General features: G+C 37.9%; 1 protein-coding gene across 12 annotated transcripts in view; it reads right to left on the bottom strand.

Annotated features, from left to right (window-relative positions):
• The window catches only part of ZNF268 (zinc finger protein 268), a 48,126-nt gene that overhangs the window by 2,436 nt on the left and 23,543 nt on the right, over positions 1 to 22,147 (bottom strand). For 5 of the 12 annotated variants that reach the window (XM_082355091.1, XM_082355088.1, XM_082355087.1 and 2 more), the window contains 3 exons: positions 19,414 to 19,540; positions 19,034 to 19,120; positions 8,442 to 12,800 (listed from right to left, as the gene is read on the bottom strand). In XM_082355091.1, the coding sequence (XP_082211217.1) occupies positions 10,327 to 12,800; positions 19,034 to 19,120; positions 19,414 to 19,540 (2,688 nt within the window). In that variant the 3' untranslated portion in view covers positions 8,442 to 10,326. Of the gene's footprint in view, positions 1 to 106; positions 12,801 to 19,033; positions 19,121 to 19,413; positions 19,541 to 22,147 lie in introns of those variants that run through there. The other 7 variants (XM_082355093.1, XM_082355085.1, XM_082355084.1 and 4 more) reach the window with 6 other exon arrangements.

Genomic DNA, 22,147 nt, shown 5'->3' with positions numbered 1-22,147 from the left:
CAAGGTCTATTTACTGAGCATACGGGACTCTGTGAGGTGCGTATTTTGCCACCATTTCCATGTGACAAGATGCCCATCAGAGAGGTTAAGTCACTGGTGTACTCACAGAACTGGTAGGGGGTGGGTTTGAGGTTAGCCCACTCCCATCTGGCCCCCAAGTGTTGGTTTTCACGTCACCCAGCAGCACACTGACTCGGAGGGTGGGAGAGAAGGAGGGAAGCCTCGCTGCGCACTACATTCTCGTTACTCAGTAACCGTGCTTGTTACACTCCAGGCCCAGGCTGGACACTGACATCACAGATGAGTGAGTGTCCCTGCGTTTGAGGAATCCATCCTCTCAGGACCTGTTGATTGCCTACTCTGTGCAGAGCTGGAAAAAATCAATCTATCTATTTTTGTCGTTGAAAAAAGCCTAAATAGATATTTAACCAAAAGCATTTTAAATTAACATAATATTACATGTGAAAACTTGCACAGACATACAAGTCCAAGAAAATGAAAGCACATTGTGAAAGTTCTTGATGATTTTGATTTTCTATCCTTGTAAGTTACATAAAGTGCATAGATCTTCAGGGTTTACCTCTGATTTTTCCATACGTGCAGATACTGTGTCCTCACCATTTCCAGCACGCTTCAAGGCTCTCTCGTGCTGGTTTCCAGTCACTACCCCCCAACGGTGACCACTCTGGACTTAAGTCACCAAATGTTAGCTTTGCCTGTTTTTGCACTTGATCTGCCTTCTCAAATGTTACAAAATTTCCCCCATGTAACCTTCTAGAAGGTCTATTTTTTTCCCCTTTACATTCAGGTGTACAATTAATCTGGAAATAATTTTAACTTATGGTACGAGGTATGGGTGTGTCAACTCCCCCCCCCTCAATAGGACATCCAATTTACCTGATTTATTGAAGAGTCTTCACTATTGCACTACAGTGGCACTTTTTGTCTTAAATCAGATGATGGTACATGTGTGGGTCTGCTTCTGGGCTCTCTGATCTGTTGTTCCATTGGTCTGTTTGTCCAACTTTACACAAAACCATACTATTTTAATCATGGGATATGTCGATATTCAGTGTGTATCCTTCAGTTTTCCTCCTCTTTGTCTTTGCTATGCTTCACGCTTTGCATCTTCACAGGAATTTCAGAATCAGCTGGTTAATTTTGACAAAAATGCATCTACTAAGACTTTGAGATGGCACTGAATTTATAGATCAATTTGGGAAATTTTTTTTTATATAAATTTAGTTAGTTTTGGCTGCCTTGGTTCTTCGTTGTTGTGCACGGGCTTTCTCTAGTTGCAGTGAGTGTGGGCTACTCTTCGTTGTGCTCTGCGGGTTTCTCATTGTGGTGGTTCTCTTGTGGAGCATGGGTTCTAGGCACGTGGGCTTCAGTAGTTGTGGCACACGTGCTCAGTAGTTGTGGCTCGCGGGCTCTAGAGTGCAGGCTCAGTAGTTGTGGTGCACGGGCTTAGTTGCTCCGCAGCATGTGGGATCTCCCCAGACCAGGGCTCGAACCCGTGTCCCCTGCATTGGCAGGCAGATTCTCAACCACTGCACTGGGAAGTCCCTGGGAAATGTTTGAGAACAATATTGAGTCTCCCAATCCACAAATACAAAATAGATCTCGTTTATGAAATTTCAAGCAATATTTTGCAGTTTTCTGTACAGAGGCTTTTCACACCTTTCTTTAGACTTATTTCTAATCATTTAATATTTTTGATACTATTGTCATGGTACTTTTAGTTCAATTATCTACTTGTTTTATAATATACAGAAATACAGTTGACTTTTGTATACTGACATTCTACCTAGCCACTCTGCTAAATTCACTTAATTCTAACAGTTTATCTTCAGGGTTTTTTTGGTTTTCTAAGTACATAAACATATTGTATAGGAATGGCTAAGTTTTCTTTCTTTCTTTCCAATGTTGAATTAAAGAGGTAATAGTTGTAATTTTTTCTATTCTTATATGCAAGGAGAGAGCATTAAGTATTTCACCTGAAATGAAATGATGTGTTTGCAACATGAAGTGTCTGTGATAGATTTCTTTTGTAAATATGCTTTATCAGATTAAGGAAGTTCCTCTCTATTACTAGATTTAAGAGCTTTTGCTATAAATACCTGTTTAATTTCATCACTTACTTTTTTTCTGCGTCTCGGGTTGGTTTTTCTCCCTTATTCTGTAACTGTGATGGATCTCAGTGTGTGTGGGTTGTTTGTTTGTTTATTTTGGCTGTACCACGCGGCATGTGGGATCTTAGTTCCCCGAACAGGGATCAAACCCGTGCCCCCTGCACTGGAAGCATGGAGTCTTAACCACTGGACCACCAGGGAAATCCCATTTTTGGGGTTTGTTTGTTTTTTTTAACAATAAACCATCCTTGCATGGATACAATAAACCATACTTGATCATGATATAATTTTTATATATCACTAGATTCCATCTGTTAATTCATTGTTTAGGATTTTTGCATCTCTGTTCATGAGAAATAAATGTCCACATTTTCATTTTTTTCTAGTGTGTTTGTTGAATTTTGGCACCAAAGTTATGCAGGTCTCAAAAAAAGTATTGGGACGCATTCTCTCACTTTTTCTGTTCCCTGGAAAATTTTATAGAATTGGAATTATTTCTTCTTTAAATTTCAGAAGAATTCACTAGGGAAGGCATCTAGACTTCAAGCTTTCTTTGTGGAAAGGTTTTTAATTTTGGATTCAATTTCTTCAATAGATTTAGGACTGATTTGTTTTTTACTTCTTCTTATATCCAATTTAAGTTGTGATTTCTAAGGAATTTGTCCTTACTATCTAAACTGTCAAATGTGTTTGCCTATTGCATAACCTTCTTTTACATTTACTCTATTTACTTTCATGTAAAATCTGTTGTGATATCCCATTTCATATTGGATACTGGCAATGTACTTTTTTCCTCTTTCTTGCTTTTTCTTTTTCTTTTTTTTCCCAGTATTTTAACATCTTTATTGGAGTAAAATTGCTTTACAATGGTGTGTTAGTTTCTGCTCTATATCAAAGTGCATCAGCTATACATATACATATATCCCCATATCTCCCTCTTGCATCTCCCTCCCACCCTCCCTATCCCACCCCTCTAGGTGGTCACAAAGCACCAAGCTGATCTCCCTGTGCTATGCGGCTGCTTCCCTGTCTTGCTTTTTCTTGATCAGAAGTGAATTTTATTAATCAAAGAATCAACTTTCAGTGGCAATTTCTCTTTTGTACATTTGGTTCCTATTTAATCAATTTCTGCTCTTCATTATTGCCTTCCTGCTACTTTCTCTGAGTTTAATTTGCTTTTCTTTTGTGGCTTCCTGAAATAGAAGGCTAGATAATTGGTTTTCAACCTTTTTCTTAATACATTAAAGCTATACATTTTCCTTCACTTTTTACCATTGTATTTTACCATCATTTATGTAAAAATATTTCCTAATTTCTGAAATTTCTCAATCTAACATTACTATTTTTGTAATTAAGAAGTATCTGAGAGGAAAATACTTTGAGACTAATATTTGTTCCTCATAATATTCTTGCTTACAAGTTTCAGTATTCATTAATTCCTGCCTGAAACAATCTTTACTATAGTGGCTGCCTAATGACAATTTTCTAATTTCATCATTTCTTCTACATTTATCAGTTGGAATTCTCCTGCCATAAATGGTTTTTCTCCAGCCCCCTCCATTATTTCAGTGCAACCTATTTATATTTATTTTTTCTTCTGTGTGGTTCTTTGTTCTTTCAAATAATTTCTTTTGTAATTTAGGCTTCATATTGTTCCAGTTGTTACTTTTATATCTTCTTATAGTGCCCTGAATCCCACTTTTCTCCATCTTTTATTATCAGCCTAACAGTTAAAGTGGTATCCTTTGCTTTCCTCCTAATATCAATGGCAGTATCTTACTTCCCCCAACCCTCTCTTTCCTCTTCTTATGCTCACTTCATATTCTTACTTTACCAGAAAATATCTTTATAAAGTATTCTTCCATCTTTGCTCAACCCTCATTTTAGTCTTAGATGTAAAATTAAATATATTAAATGCTCACCATCAGCCCTTTAGCTGGAAGCTCAACCTCTAGTATATTCCTCAAAAAATTAATTTTTGTATATGGTGTAAGTATAGACCAAGACACATATTTTTCTCAAACAGATGTGCAAGTGTTTCAGCACCATTTTCTTTGTAAAGACTATTCTCTTTCCAACGAATTGATTTTGTAATTTTGACAAAAATCAGTTCACTATGTAGTGTGTAGTTTTATTCAGGACTCTCTTCTGTTTCACTAATCTATATGTCTGTCCTTTCACAATACCACAGTCATAGCTGCTGTAGCTTAATGACAGGCCTGGAAATCAAAGAGTATATGTCTTGCAACTTTGTTTTTCCTATTCAAAATTTTGAGTATTCTAGTTCCTTTGCTATTCCACATAAATTTTAGAATCAGTTTGTCAGTTTTCACAGAAAATCTTCCTGGGCATTTTATTGGAATGGGATTGAGTCTAAAAATCCGTGTGGAGAACACTGACACTTTAACGACATTGAATCTTCCAATCCATTAACAGGGCATCTCCTCCCATTGTCCAGGTCATTATTATTCCCTTCTTCATTGTTGTTCTCAGCATACATTTCATGTCACTCACATTTAACTATTCCATGGTTTTTGGTGCTATCATAAATAGCTGTGCATTTTAACCCTAATTTTCCATTGTATATTGCAAGTATGTAAAAATAGAACTGATTTTTGAATATTGATTTTACATTTTGCTGTCTTGCTAAATTGACTTGTTATGTTGGCTTTTTTAGTGTGTGTGTAAAGTTTTAAATGGTGTTTGAGTGAAGGCAGTCATGCTGTCTCTGAATAGTTGTCGTTCTTCCTTTCCAATCTGTATCTTTTTAATTTCTTTTTCTTACCTTATGCAGTCAGCTAAGTCTTCCAGTACAATGCTGAAAGAGTGGTGAGAGTGGATATAATTGACTTGTTCTCAATCTTAAGGGAAGCTATTCACTCTTTCACCATTATGACATTAATTGTAGACCAGTGGTCCCCAACCTTTTTGGCACCAGGGACCAGTTTCACGGATGACAATTTTTCCATGGACCAGGGGGCCGGGGGATGGTTCAGGAGGTAATGTGATTGATGGGGAGTGATGGGGAGCAGCAGATGAAGCTACGCTCACTCGCCTGCTGCTCACCTCTTGTGTGGCCCAGTTCCTAACATGCTGCAGACCAGTACCAGTACTATGGTGCCCCCTGGGGGTTGGGGACCCCTGCTGTAGACATTTTTCAGATGTGCTTTATTAGTTTGAGGAAGCTACTTCCTATTCCCAGTTTTCTGAGGTTTTTTATCATGAGTGCTGTGGAATTTGAACAAATGCTTTTACTACACCTGTTGATGTGACCACATGATTTTTATTTTTTAGTTGGTCAGGTATGAATTAGTGATTGGATTTTGAATATTGAATCAGCCTCAGCTTTGTATACCCAAGATAAACTCAAATTTGCCTTCATGTATTACCCTTTTATATATTACTGGATTTAATTAACTAATATTGAGGCTTTTTACGTCTATGTTCATGAAGAACATTTGTAGTTTTTTAAAAATTTGTAGTTTTTTCTTTTAATCAGTGTGACACTGATTTCATAAAATCGGTTAAGAAGTATTTGTCATCTATTTTCTGGAAGAGTTAGTATAGAATGGCTATTACTTCTTTCTTAAATGTTTGATAGAAATCACCAGTGAAATGATCTGAGCCTGGATTTTTCTTTGTTGGGAGAATTTTAACTATGAATTAATTTCTTTAATACATGTAGCACTATTCAGGTTACCCATTTCACATTGTTTTGGTGGTTTGTGTCTTTCAAGAATTTAGTCCATCAAAGTTGTCAAATTTGCGTTTTGTGTTGCTTACCCCTTCCACTGTTTTTGTTTCACTGGTTTCTGGTCTTATCCTTACTATTTCATTCCTATTTACACTGGGCTTTACTCTTCTTTTCCTAGTTCCTTAAGGTAGGACTTTAGATTATTGATGTGAGACCCTTATTCTTTCCTAATGTAAGCATTTAGTGCCATTAATTTCCCTCTACACACTGCTTTTTCTGCATCTCAAAAAATTCGATGTTGTATTTTAATTTGTACATGTTGTATATAATAATTCAAAATATTTCCCATATTTTTCTTGAAATTTCTTGGAGCCATGAATTACTTAGAATTGTGCTGCTCAATTTCCAAGTGTTTGGAGATTTTTCTGTTCTTGTTGCAATTGGTTTCTTGTTAAACTGCACTACAGATGGAAGAAATTTTTAATGGTTTCAATTATTTAAAAAATGTTAAGATTAATGACTTAGGACATGACCTGTATTGATGAATGTTTCACAGGTAATTGAAAAGAATACATACTGTGCTGTTGGATATTCTAGACATGTCTACCAGGTCTAGTTTATTGATGGCATTATTCAGTGCTTCTATAGCCTTGCTGATTTTTGGTCTCCAAGTTATGTTACTGAGAAATAACTGTTGAAGTGTCCAACTAAAATGGTAGAGTATATTTCTCATTTCAGCTCTGTTTTTGCATGATTTTGAAGCTTTCTTGTTAAGTACATGCACATTTAGGATTGTCTTTCTGGTAAAATGATGCTTTTCATTATATAAGGTACCTATATATTCCTGATAATTTTCTTTGCTCTTTGAATATATATTTACTTCCAGAAAAGGGTACATATTTTCTAATGTCAGCTCTTAGGCTGGGAGATAAGGTGGAGCTGAATCAATCTGATCTGTATTTCAGCTGACTGAGCTTTGTTGAAGCTTTTGGTTGAGTTAGTGCAAAACTGCCTTCAGATATTTTGAGGGCAAATCAGAATGTTTCCCTCAGCAGGGCCTGGAATCTGAGCATGGAGACATTGTAAAGATTTGCTTGTGCTCACAGCCAAGCTGCCAGCTCTCAGAGCTGTGCAAAACAACTCCTTGCCTTACAGCCTGTAGTTTAAATATTTGCCTGTAGTTTATTTTGGTTTTTCTAAATAGACAATCACATGTGCAAACAATAGGATTTTTGTTTCTGCCCCAAACCCCAATTCCTTACAACATTCTGTTCTCACATATTGGCTAGAACTGCCATTATATTGCTCAATAAAATTGATGAGCATTCTTTTTCTTAAAGGTATACATCTAATGTTTTATCATTAAATATGACATTTGTCAGTTTTTGGAACATACTCCTTGCAAAGTTAAAGAAGTTAATTTCTATCTCTAATAACATTTTAAAATCATCTATGGGTATTATAGCCCATCAAATGATTTATCTACACATACTGAGATACTCATATGGCTTTTTTCTGGTAGTGTGGTTAATTTTACAAAAAGATTTTCTAATATTAAATCTTCCAAACACCCTAATGTGTTTTAATTAGGATCAGATTCAGGTGCACATAACAGAACCAACTCTCCTCCCAAAAGGAAAAGATGCCGTGAACAAGACAGTCCATCTCTCTTTTGTGTAAAAATATACCCAGACTTGGTAGTCTAGGGCTGGCACAGCAGCTCCATCATTACCAGAGAGCCATACATCAATCTTATCTCTCTACTGCACTCCAGCAGACAGCTTCCACCCTCAGGAGGAATTCAGATTCTAAGATGGCTGCTGAGTCCCCGGACATCCAGCGTGTTGCATATTAAAAAGAAAAGATGAAAGCACACTAGGGGGCTTTCCCCACTTGTTTTCCTTTTGAAAAACCTTCCCATTATCCTTCTCGGTAACTTCTATGTCCATTTCATTACTCAGAATTAGCAGCATGATCACATTTAGCTACAAAAAGAATGGAGAAATGCAGCTTTTTAGTCGGGCACATCACCATTATGAAAAATACAGTGATACTGTTGGTAATGAAGAAATACTGGGTTCACTACTAACAGTCTGCTACACTTAATAATGTCATGACTTAAAAAAATAAAAACTCTACATTACTAGATGCATTTTTGCTATAATTCCATTTAGGATTTTTAAATCTATGTTCACAAATGACTTTGTCATTTTCCCCCAAAATGTCTACTTCCTGTGAAAGATTGTAAAATGTTAGAATTATCTTTCCTTTAACTTTCCTGAAAATTATCAACTATTACTGAAAGTCTCTGGAACCTCTTTCTTTTCTGGGGCTGGGGCAGAGTTAGAGGAACTGGGTAGATTTTCAAGCCAGAAATTCAATTTTAACTTTCCTATTTTGTTTACTGGTTGCTGATCTATTGATTTTTGTTGTTTCATTTATCTGGAAAATTTTCCATTTCATTTAAAATCAGACCCAATCCAGCATTATCCTTTCACACAGTATTTGATTTATGCCTTCAACATTATGTTGACATCTCTGGCTTCTACTGGGAGAGGCTGAATGTGGATTTGCGTCACACAATACAGCACCTTTAAAATCTAATTGACCCTGGATAGTGGTAAACAGAATATATGTTTATTCTTTATTTTGTGTATGTATCTTCCTTGAAACATCAATGACAAAATACATATTTATGATATTTTCCAGGTTTAGGGGATAGACTGAAGCAGATATCTGAAATTCTTTCCTTATGCAAGCCTTCTCTTCCCTTCTGTAAATCATCATTCTTCACCCCAGGTCTCTTGACATTGGATAATAATAATGAGCTGAACACATAAGGACTTGGGATTCAGAAATCATTGACTACGTCCTTCAAGGAAGATGCAGTTTCTTTGGGTAAGAGATGGGATTCCCCACTGAAGTAAAGAGCACAAAGTAGTGGGTGTTTCAGAAATATTTGCAGTTTTGAAGCCTCATATTCCTCCAAGATGGCCTAACCTAATTTTCAGATTAATGCTCATTCACATAAGGTAATTGGTGAGGCTGTGAAAAAAACTGACGTTGTAAGTAAGCAACTGGTAGAATGACTTTTCACCATCCTGAATCTATAGCTATACATACACACTTCAGCAGCATCACTTAAAGGTATCACTTAAATGTACTGAGAGGATACAAGATAGTTCAAATTAACAGAGAAGTGAACTAGGATTAAAAAGGGACAACACCTAAATCTATTCTGGGTAATCTATATAGAAGGAACTAATTAATACTAACAGTAAGATGCTACCTGAGAACAAAAGCTAAGTTTGATTTTCTGTACTAAGGAGTCCATTAAAAATTTATATTCTGGACTATCTCAGCCAACTCCTGGCAGGGCACCTTGAATGATGATCCCATCATGACTGCATACACTGTGAATTCTCTTAAAGGAAATCAAGGTGTTCTAACCAGAGAGGGCAGAACAGATTGCAGATACACAATCACATGAAACGTGCACTATATTGATTATATAACTAAAGAGGTAGCTTTCAGTACCATTTACAAAGGGTACAAAATAATAAAAAAAGTTTAAAGTATTGAAATGCATTTTTAATGCCATATTGTTCTAGTAAGAAGTTGTATTTTTAAATAAGAATGTTGCTATGCAGAGTAGAAACCCCTGGAAAATGGTATCGTTATCTAGCTAATTTATCTATCAAATGTGGCATTCACAAGAATATGCAAAACTACAAAAAACATATTTTATAGTATAGAAAGGAAGATAACACCTAAACATCCCTGCAGGTCTTATGATGTAATCCTTATTGTTATCCTGATTATTACATTTATTTACACAGGTTAAAAAATCTTTATGTTCTACTATGAACATGCCTATCATTGATAGTTGAATACTTTCTCCAATCGTTTCCTAAAAGTTTGGACCATTTGGAACATAATTTCCCTTAATTTGTAAAGGAAATTATTTTTTTCCAAATGAATCAAAATAATAGTAAATAAACCTTCCTGCTGAGGCTTTACCCCATCTGAAATATTCATAGATCTTCATTCATTCAAATATTTTTTTTCTTTTTTTTTTTTTTTTTACTAGAAGTTTGTCATTCCTAGATGACAAATTTCCCTAACTTATAGCATGGTTTCTCCAAGGTATGAGCTTATGATACCTGCAATTCATTCATTTATGTTTTCTTTCATTAAAATCCTAATTCTTAATAAATTATGAATTTCAAAGGACTATATTCTATATTCATTTGCATTATGGAATTTCCTCTTTGTGGATGTTAGCATATTAAAAAATGACTTTCTGACATTCATTTCATTCATAATGTTCCTCACCTGCACAAACCTACAAGACTTTCTGCTAAGAACTTTCATAGGGTTCACTGAATTCATAGAGTCCCTTGTGCACATGTACTGATATTTTTTGTGTGTATAAAAAAGTGTTCTGTGGATGCCCCTCCACATGCCACATATACATGGTGTACAATGAGATGATTCCATTTACAGAGTTTCTCTCTTGTACAATTCTGGGAATTCCTGTGAATTGACTTTTGAGAGAAAGTTTCTTACATTTACTTCACCAACATGGTTCTCATCTGCGTGAGTTCTCTGATGCATAATGAGCTGTGACTTCCAACAAAAGGCCTTCCCACATTCACTGCACTTACAGGGTTTCTCTCCTGTATGAGTCCTCTGATGTGCACTGAGAATTGATTTCTGAGAGAAGGTTTTTCCACATTCACTGCATCCATAGGGTTTCTCCCCTGAATGAGTCCTCTGATGTACAATGAGCTGAGACTTCCTAATGAAGGCTTTTTCACACTCATTGCATTCATAGGGCTTCTCTCTTGTGTGCATTCTCTGATGTACAATGAGCCGTAATTTTCCACTGAAGGACTTCTCACATTGACTGCATTTATAAGGGTTTTCCCCTGCATGAGTGCGCTCGTGTACAATGAGTAGCGACTTCCAAATGAAGGCTTTCCCGCATTTGTGGCATTCATATGGTTTCTCTCCAGAATGAGTTCTCATGTGTATAATGAGGTATGATTTGCTACTAAAGGCTTTCCCACACTCACTGCACCCATAAGGTTTTTCCCCAGCATGAGTTCGCTGATGTGAGATGAGCTGATCTTTTCTATTAAAGGCTTTCCCACATTCACTGCATTCATAGGGATTCTCCCCTGTGTGAATTCTCTGATGTACAATAAGTTGTGAATTGAAACTGAAGGATTTCCCGCATTCACTGCATTCATGTGGTTTCTCTCCTGTGTGAGTCCTCATATGTATAATGAGGTAGGACTTGCTCCTAAAAGCTTTCCCACATTCAATGCATCCATAGGGTTTCAATCCTGTGTGACTTCTCTGATGTACAATGAGCTGTGACTTCAAACTGAAGGCTTTTCCACACTGATTACACCCATAGGGTTTCACCCCAGTGTGTGCTCCCTGATGTACAATAAGCTGTGACTTGAAAGTAAAGGATTTCCCACAGTCACTACAACCATAGGGTTTCTCTCCTGTGTGGGTTCTCTGATGTACAATAAGATTCGACTTTGTATTAAAGGCTTTCTGACATTCACTGCATTCAAAGGGTTTCTCTCCTGTATGAGTTCTCTGATGTATCACGAGCTGTGACTTCAAACCAAAAGTTTTCCCACAGTCACTGCATTCATAGGGCTTCTCCCCTGCATGAGTTCTCTGATGTGAAATGAGCTGGTATTTCCGACTGAAGGCTTTCCCACATTCACTGCATTCATAGGGATTCTCCCCTGTGTGAATTCTCTGATGTACAATAAGTTGTGAATTGAAACTGAAGGATTTCCCGCATTCACTGCATTCATGTGGTTTCTCTCCTGTGTGAGTCCTCATATGTATGATGAGGTAGGACTTGCTCCTAAAAGCTTTCCCACATTCAATGCATCCATAGGGTTTCACTCCTGTGTGACTTCTCTGATGTACAATGAGTTGTGACTTCAAACTGAAGGCTTTTCCACACTGATTACACCCATAGGGTTTTACCCCAGTGTGTGCTCCCTGATGTACAATGAGCTGTGACTTGAAAGTAAAGGCTTTCCCACATTCACTACAACCATAGGGTTTCTCCCCCGTGTGGGTTCTCTGATGTACCATGAGGTTAGACTTTGTATTAAAGGCTTTCCGACAATCACTGCATTCATAGGGTTTCTCCCCTGTATGAATTCTTTGATGTATAATGAGTTGTGATTTCAAACCAAAAGCTTTCCCACAGTCATGACACCCATAGGGTTTCTGTCCTGAATGAATTCTCTGGTGTGAAACAAGCTGGTCTTTCCTACTGAAGACTTTCCCACATTCACAGCATTCATAGGGATTCTCCCGTGTGTGAATTCTCTTATGTATAACAAGTTGTGAATTGAAACTGAAAGTTTTCTGACAAACACTGCATTCATGCAGTTTCTCTCCTGTGTGAGTTCTCTGATGAACAATGAGGTAGGACTTGCTGCTGAAGTCTTTCCCACATCCATTACATTTGTAGGGTTTTTCTTTTGCATGAGTTCGCTGATGCACCACAAGGTATGACTTGCTGCTGAAGACCCTCCCACAGTAACTGCATTCAAAGGGTTTTCCTCCCATACGTATTTGTTGGCATATGAGCTGTGACTTTCTGTTGGCAGTTTTTCCAGATTCATTACTTTCACAGTATTTTATCCCAATAACAGCTTGCTCATGTTTAGAATGGAAGGACGATTCCCTATGTGCGTGAAACCCATTAGGATTCTTTCTGGCATAATTATTACCGAAATCTGTATTATATTTCAAACTCTTTCCATTTGTGACACATTTATGAAGTTTTTGTTTTGAAGAAACATAATCTGTACTAAGAAGACATAGTTTTCCAAATGCAGTACACTGATAGCCTTTTGACATACTTCTTAGCTTGCCTTGATTTTCCTTATGCCATTCCATACGACCATCAATTTCCCAGACTTCGTCTAGAAATGAAAATACTCATGTTATAAATAGTAAAATGATCCTAGTACAGCATAAAATTTGCCTTAAAAATGCCATATCATGAGGTTTTCCTTAGTTTCAGATATCAGTTCTGAATATAAATAAAATCTCAAGTGTAAATGTACCCAAACTCCTGGGCACTGGGGAAAACAAAGCAAATCAAAACATGAAAATAGGCAAAGGGAACTGACAATAAATAAAGGTAGTCTTGAGTTTCAAAATTTTGCAAAATGCCTTCTTCAGAAAGCACAAAGAAAAATGAGCAAAATATGAAGACGTGGGGTCTTCCCTGGTAGCACAGTGGATAAGAATCCACCTGCCAATGCAGGGGACATGGGTTCGAGCCCTGGTCCAAGAAGATCCCACATGCTGCAAAGCAACTAAGCCCATGTGCCACAACTACTGAGCCTGCGCTCTAGAGCCTGTGAGCCACAACTACTGAAGCCCATGTGCCACAACTAACTACTGAAGCCCGTGCACCTAGAGCCCATGCTCCGCAAAAAGAGAAGCTACTGCAATGAGAAGCCCACGCACCATAAGGAACAGTAGCCCCCGCTCGCCACAACTAGAGAAAGCCTGCGTGCAGCAACGAAGATGCAATGCCGCCAAAAATAAATAAATTTATTTATTTATTTATTTTAAAATATATATATAAAGAGGTGGGAAAGGATCTCTGAGCATTAGCCTCATTCGACAAATAATCATTAAATATCTATTATGCGCCAAACACTGTGCTGAGCTCAGGAGAAAGCAGAACCACTGCAGATTGGTTTACAGTCCTCTTGGGAATGAAGTTCCACTGAATACCCAAATAGATGAAAATAAACTCACAAGAAACATCATCGAGATGTTTCAGAACACTGACAAGCAGCAGCTAATAAAGCTTCCAGAGAAACCAAAAAAGTTTCATATAATGGGTCAAAATTTAGAATGGATCTGACTTCTCATTAGCATCACTAGGAGAGAAAAAACAGAGCATTCAGGAGTAAAGTATAAACATTTTCAGAGGCACAGGTCTCAAATTTTATATCAAATGCACCCTTTCACAGGAAGCGACTATGAAAGGTGTTCCTTTCACGGGAAGCTACTATGCAAACAAACCAAGAAAAAAGATGACACAAAAAAATAGAAAAGAAAATCTGAAAGGAGATTCCAGGTTAAAAACTGTACAACCAGGTCTTGAGAAAAATCAGGTTACACTGGAGCAAGTCAAACGACATGGGAGTGATGTCACCAGGAAGATGAAATTGACAGAATCACTAATTTAGCTGAATGTACCAAAAGAATATTTAGACATGTGAAGAAGAGTCTGGGGTTAAATTAATTATAAATACATTAATGATAACACCGAAAACTGGGCAGGGAAGTAAAACAACTCAAGAGAAAAAAATGATTTATGAACGAAAACTAACCATTGTACAATTGCATGATTTACCTGTGAACAGAAATTACATGGTCGTAAAGATATAAAAACTGAAGACTGATCTAAGTATGAAACAGCTTGATTAGGATGATGGAGGTATGGGAAGAGACAGTGTGTATATCATGGGGAGTATGAGGAGAGGAGGATGAAAGAGAATTAAATCTTTACCCTTCACACTAGCAATTAGGAGAAAATCAAGGTGCAAGAGAATAAGCTGGTTATTTAGAAAACATGGAGGTAAATACCATAAGAAAGAGCTAAAGAGATGAAATTGTTTTTCTCTGAGGGGAATGAAAAACAGACGGGGCAGGGTGGCCAGAATGCTGTTTAAACATAAACCCAACCCAACTCCCACCCCCCAACCAAATTCCAAAAATACAAAGTAGATAGGGAACTAGACACAGGAATAAGTCCTCAGTCATAATAACAAATATTTAGAGGTTGAACAGAAGAGAGAATGGGTAGAGTTGACCTAGATGTCCCAAAGTAATATGCTGACCAAGGCAATGGACAGAAAAGAGTATTAAGAGAACACAGAAGCAGGTCAGGTTTGAAGATTGCAACATCACAGGATCTTAATACCTCATTTCAGGTTTCCCTACATCCTAAATCTGAACCCTCTTATTCATTTTGTACACAACCTCCAAATTATATTTTCCCAAACATCAGTTCCCAACTGGGATAGTACCCACCCCCATGCAGTGAGAAATGAACATGAGCATGTTTAACTATTACAGCGGCTCTGGAGGGAGTATTACTGGCTATTACTGGGTTGGCCAAAAAGTTCCTTCGGTTTTTAAGTAAACATAAAAGATACATTTTTCATTTTCACCAAGAACTTTACTGAACAACATACTCACCATTTTGTTCCACCACCTTCTGCCATTTTTCAGGCAACTTCATAATTCCATCTTCCCAAAACTTTTTATCTTTTTGAGCAAAGAACTGTTCCAGGCACCTTTTACCATCTTCCAGGGAATTAAAATTTTTTCCATTAAGAGAATTTTGTAAAGACCGAAATAAATGGAAATCCAAAGGTGCATTGTCTCGTGAATATGGCAGATGAATCAGAACTTCCCAGCCAAGCTGTAATGGTTTTTGCCTGGTCATCAAAAAAACATGTGGTCTTGCATTATCCTGATGGAAGATTATGTGTTTTCCGTTGAGTAATTCTGGATGTTTATTCTCGAGTGCTGCTTAGAGTTGGTCTAATTGGGAGCAGTACTTGTTGGAAGTAACCATTTGGTTTTCCAGAAGAAGCTAATAATAGAGGACTCCCTTCCAATCCCACCATATACACAACATTACCTTCTTTGGATGAAGACCAGCCATTGGTGTGGTTGGTAGTGGTTCATTTCGCTTGCTCCACGATCTCTTCCGTTCCACATTATTGTACAGTATCCACTTTTCATTTGCCCGTCACAATTCGTTTTAAAAACGGAACGTTTTCATTACGTTTAAGTAGAGAATCGCATTTGGAAATATGGTCAAGAAGGTTTTTTTCCCTTAACTTATATGGAACCCAAACATCTAAGCAATTAACATAACCAAGCTGGTGCAAATGATTTTCAACACTTGATTTGGATTTGGATTTTGCATATGTCGGCTATCTCCCTTGTGATATAACGTTAATTGTCCTCAATTAATGTCTCAATTCGATTGCTATCAACTTCAACTGGTCTACCTGACCGTGGAGCATCGTCCAGAGAGAAATCTTCAGCATGAAACTTCGCAAACCACTTTTGACATGTTAGATCAGTCACAGCCCTTTCTCCATATACTGCCCAAATCCTTTTCTGCATTTCAGTTGCGTTTTTACCTTTCTTGAAATAATACAGTATAATAGGCCAAAAATGTTGCTTTCTTCCATCTTCAATATTAAAATGGCTACACAAATATTCACCAATTTTGATAATTTTTTTTTAGTGCACACTGATATGACAACTGTCACAATACAATCTAACAAAACTGTTTCGAATGAAGTTAAAGACAACTAAGCGCTACTAGAGCCATCTTACGGAAAAAACCGAATGAACCTTTTGGCCAACCCAATACATGGTCTTAAAGTCAGAAGTGTTTCCATCAAGAAGACAACAGGCCAGTGAGTAATTAACCTTTGCCCTCAAATCATATTTGCTCATGTTTGGCTGTCAGTGTTGTCCCTGTAGACTCTGAAAGTTCATGGATACTGAATCTGTCAATTTCTGTACTTCACCCTTCCAATTCTTCTGTTGCTGCCACCACACTCCTGCTTATTTTCCCTTGGTTCCCACATCTCTGGCTTCCTTCATTTGATTTCCCAGGAAATCTAATGTATTTGCTGTTGAGCATTTTCTTTACAACAATAATTGCGGGAAATTAGATCATTGCTGGTTTCTCAAGGGAGAGCACAAAGAATTCAAGAAATAAGGACAGAATACCAGAGCCAGTGAGTAGAAGACAGGAATTCACAAGATTAAAGATTATTTAAACATGATTCAAGACTGTATTAAACATGATTACTGGCTGTGGCCCATCTTGAGTTTAGCCACAGAAAACAATGGAAGAGGAAATCATGCTAAGACAGCAGAACCCAGGCTCACCACGCCACGGCAGGAAGCCCCAGCACAGCCTGCCCAGCCCGGGTTCCAATGCTTCTCTGTGGTGCCACTGCTGCTGCACTCCCAGAACGACATTCCTGTTGTACCCACCCTATACTTCTCTCTACCACTCTACCTGTCTGGCTGGTTGTACGTGGATAACTTATCTTTAATTATAGATCACCAGACCATGAAGAACCACCACGTCTGATTAGAAGCAAAGATCCTAGACTTGCATTAATATACTAGAAGAATAACAAGAGGGGTGATAGAATATTTTTGAAGATGAATGGATGGAAAGAAGGGTGTGACTGGATGATGGCTAACCAAAGAGGTAGATGGAGGTGAACAGTGCTGCCTACCAAGCCGTTCTGCTGCCCTTTTCGTGGCTGGCAGAAACCTGATTTTATTTCCTACCTCCACTTGTAAGGCCATGTGCTGCAGTTGGGAAAATGGGGACCCACCTCCATACCCCTGCCGAGAGTGAAGCATGATATAGCTGAGCCAACAGTGATAGCCCCGTTTCCCTCACCAGAGTCTTCTTTACACAGGGATATGTGATAAGAATCTAGCCTGCTCAACATGGTAAGTCTGCTGGGGCTTCCTGAAATAGATTTTAATGCCTGATTAAAAGGGCCATGTGGGAAGAAACAGTCTTTCTTATTTCACTGCCCACTGGTATATCTGCAGGTGTTGGCTGGAACTGTAAGAGCCATCTGATGATCATGAGGGGAGGAAATCTGAGAAATACTGACATAGTTAGAATGGCAAGGCATTGATAGACGTTTGGGGATTTAGTAAGTCAATCAGTCCCACATCAGGACATTTTGTGATGTGTGGTAATAAATCACTTCTGCCTAAATAGTTTGATTTAGGATTAATCAAAAATTGCAGCTGAAACAATCCTAATAATACAAAGATTAACTGTTGATTTATCCTGCCACACTTATGATGGAATACATAGTTGCTTAGGGAAATATATCTGACAGTAACATCAGGATGAACTAACAGTATAAAAAGAGTAAAATGTATAAATTTGGCTAATAAGTAGAACAAGCAAGAAATGAAATAATGGAATTCCCTGGTGGTCCAGTGGTTAGGACTCCATGCTTTCACTGCCAAGGGCCCAGGTTCAATCCCTGGTCAGGGAACTAAGATTCCATAAGCCGTGTGGTGTATCCAAAAAAAAAAAAGAAAAAAAAGATAATATTGGGAATTATCTCATTCCCAATGAGAAGGAGGTGGGAATTGAGAAGATGGAGGCCTTAAAAGAGTTATTTTTGAAGGACCAAAATACTAACAGATTATAGCAAGACTAGTGAAGAGAACTGCATAAAAAGGAGATTTAGGCTCACGCCCCAGTGCCAGGAAGAAGAACCAGGAGCATAGCAGAACTAACAAACAGGAAGGTGAGAAGAAGTTATCATACAGCTACAGGGCAGCAGAAGAGACATTCCAATTCCAGTTTCTGAAAAATGAGACAAGGGAGTGGCCCATGCAGGGAAGATGCCCTGTGGACCAATCAAACCCAGTACCAAAGGCCAGATTAAAGAGGGATGGGGCTGTCAGTCACCAATACAGAAAGAAAAAGCTTAAATCTTCAGAGTGGAAGTCTTTTAAAACTTATAACATACGAGGAAAGTGGGGAATATAGGAAAGACCCCTTTGCACTCAGAGGAAAGAGCATGCGAGGGCAGTAAAGCATGAGGAGAATAAGCACTGTGTCGTGCAGTGTGAGAGTGGGTTCCATGGGGTTCACTTGAGTAAGGCGTGGGGGAAAGGCTTCAGGCAAGAGAACTGATATTATCAAATGATGCAGGAATACACTCAGAAAGAACAGTGATGACAAAGCCATTAGGAAGGAGAAGCAAAAAGGGTAGAATCTCCTAACACATAGGTTTCAAGGAGAAGGAAATCGAAACTGTGGTTGTTGAATATGAATGGAAGTAATTTTTTAAAAATAGAAAAAAAGTAGAAGGGGTGTGAAAGTCACATGAAAAGAGGTAAAGAGGAAAAGCTTGCTTAATTGCATAATGAAATGAGTCTAACACCACGGGAAAGTAAGAAGGAAGCTGAGAATGCCACAGAGGAGATTAACTAAGAGACAATGGTTACAAATGACCCAAAAGTACAAACACGAAGGGAACATCATGTCAGAACTCACACCAATTCTGAGTAAGAAGGAAAAGATCTAAATGTCCTGACCACTCACCCGGATGGCCCTCACTTGGAATTTGCATCATCCACAGCTCTTCTTGTTCCAACTGGAAAATGATATTCGGTTTGGTGTGTTGATACCCTGTGAATAGAAAATCACAGACATCCTGGCCCAAAACTGCCTAGGACCCAGGGATTCAGCAGAATGGGGAAGACTCGGTTTAGAGGCAGCGTGATGAAGCTGCCCTTTTGCACTTTGGCAAAGTAAACACCATTCAACCAGCAGATTCTGATGCCAAAGGGGGAATAAGAAAATCTGGCCTCTAAATATAAGCCCGAAATCACCAAGCATTTTACAAAAGTGCCCCAGCTTTCAGCAACTAACAAGGGGAGCCTGGACATGACACACACTCCTTTCAGGGAAGTGGTACTTACCCAGGGACACCAGGTTGCTATAGTTCTCCAACATCACACTCCTGTACAGGTGCTTCTGAGCTGGGTCCAGCAGCTGCCACTCCTCCCAGGTAAAGTCCACAAACACATCCATGAATGACAATGGTCCCTGAAACAGCATATCCCCATTGAATTGCAAATCATTTTACTGAGTTTGCAGTAAACAAAAGGCTGCTAAGGGTGTCCATTATTTACATTCTACTTTGGGAGAAAAGCAAACGTTTACTGAAAATATCCCATCAATATACATTAAATCAGTCAACCTCTCATGCAACATATAAGAACACCATGTGCCAGGTATTCAACTAGGTGCAAGTAATATAAAATGGATGAAAGACAGAAGTGTTCAGCATTGCAGGGAACAGCAAAGATTAAACCCATAAAAATGTAACAGGCAGTCAAAGATGCTATGACAAAAGAACATGCAGAGAACATGGGCACAAAGGGGGAAGCAAGCAATGCTGCTTGAATGCACCAGGAGCTACCACTGAAGAGAAGACGTTAAAATTTCGTTAAATAAAAAAGGCAACAGCTGTAAGGAGCAGCCACGTTGTGGGGCGACAGATCTGAACATGAAGATACACAGATGGTAAATCAGCATATGAAAAGATGCTCAACATCATATATCATTAGGGAATTGCAAATTAAAACAGTGAGACACCATTACACATCTAGAATGGCTAAGATTTTCAAAAATGGACACCAAGTTTGAAAATGAAATTCCAAATTTGATGAAGCCATGAATATAAACATCCAAGAATCTGAACAAACTCCAAAAACGATGAACTCAAAGAAACACACATGCTCAAATTTTCAATAGACAAAGAGAACCTTGAAAGCATCAAGAAAGCAATGACTTGTTTCCTACAAGGGCTCCTCAGTAAGATTATAAGTAGATTTCTCACCAGAACCTTTGGAGACCAAAAGGCAATAAACCCATATATTCAACGAGCTAAAAGAAAAAAAAACTACCAGCCAAGAATCCTGTATCTGACAAAACTGTGCTTCAAAAGTGAGGTAGAGGGCTTCCCTGGTGGCGCCGTGGTTAAGAATCCACCTGCCAATGCAGGGGGCACAGGATCGAGCCCTGGCCCGGGAAGATCCCACATGCTGTAGAGCAACTAAGCCCGTGGGCCACAACTACTGAGCCTGTGCTCTAGAACCCATGCCCTGCAACAAGAGAAGCCACCGCAATGAGAAGCATGGGCACTGCAATGAAGAGTAGCCCCCACTCGCCACAACTAGAGAAAGCCCACATGTATCAACGAAGACCCAATGCAGCCAAAAATAAATAAATAAATAAATAAATAAGTGAGGTAGAAATGAAGACATTCCCAGAAGAACAAAAGGTAGTTTGCTACCACTAGACCTGCTTGGCAAGAGATGCTCAAGGGAGTCATGCACGTGAAATTAAAGAACACTAGACAATATCTTGAAGCTGTTTGAAGAAATAAAGATCTGAATAAAGGTAAATATCTGGGCAATTATAATGGTAGTATATTTGTGCCTCTACATTTCATTCTCTACATAATTATAAGAGACAAATGCATTTGAAATAGTTATTAGTTTACATTTCGGGGCACACAATGTATAAAGATGTAATTCTGTGACATCAGCAATCAAAAGGGGTGGGACAGAGCTGTAAAGGAGCATAGTGTTTGTATGTTATTGAAGTTAAGCTGGTATAAATTCAAATCAGAATGCTATAACTTTAGGAAGTTAAATGTAATCCCATGACAACCACAAAGAAAATAGTTATAAAACTTACACAAAAAGCAAATGAGAAAGGAATTTAGACATTTCACTACAAAAATTCAACTAATCACAAAAGACAGTGACTGCAGGAACTGAAGGACCAAAAAGCAATAAGATATATAGAAAATAGCAAAATGACAGAAATAAATCCCTCCTTATGAGTAATTACTGTAAGTGTATATCAATAAAACTCTCCAGTGAAAAGACAGTTTGGCAAAATGGATTAAGAAACATGACTCAAATATGCTGTCTATAAGAAACTCACTTTAGATCCAAAGACACAAACAGATCAAAAGTAAAAAGATGGATAAAGATATTCCATGCAAGTAGTAACCGAAGTAGAGCAGGGGTGGCTATACTAACATCAGACAAATCAAAAAGGTTATAAGAGACAAAGAAGGAAATTACATATTATTAAAGTTTCAGTACAGCTAGAAGATAGACAATTATAAACAGTTATACCTAATAACAGATCATCAAAATATATGAAACAAAAACTGACATAATTAAAGGGAGAAATAGTTTTATAATAATAGTTGGAAACTTCAATATCCCACTCCCAATAATGGATAGAACAATCAGAAAGAAAATAAGTAAGGAAACAGAATTTAAATAAACTAACTCTAACAGACATATACAGAATATTCTACCCAAGAACAAAATACACATTCTTCTCAAGTACACATGAGACATTTTCCAGGACAGACCATATGTTAGGCCACAAATTAAATCTCAATAGATTTAAAAGATAAATATCATACAAAGTATCTTCTCTGACCACACAGGATGAAGTTAAAAATCACTAAAAGCAGCAGAAAAAAAGGAAAATTCACAAATTTGTGGGAATTAAACAATATGGTCTTAAACAACCAATGTATCAAACAAATCAAAAGGGAAATTAGTAAATACTTAGACATGAATGAAAACAAAACACAGCATAAAGTTGTTGGGATGCAGTAAA

Source organism: Balaenoptera borealis (assembly GCF_965194805.1).
Source record: "Balaenoptera borealis genome assembly, chromosome: 14".
NCBI lineage: Eukaryota > Metazoa > Chordata > Mammalia > Artiodactyla > Balaenopteridae > Balaenoptera > Balaenoptera borealis.
Note: the sequence above shows the minus strand (reverse complement) of the source record. Positions and strands in the feature narration are given on the sequence as shown.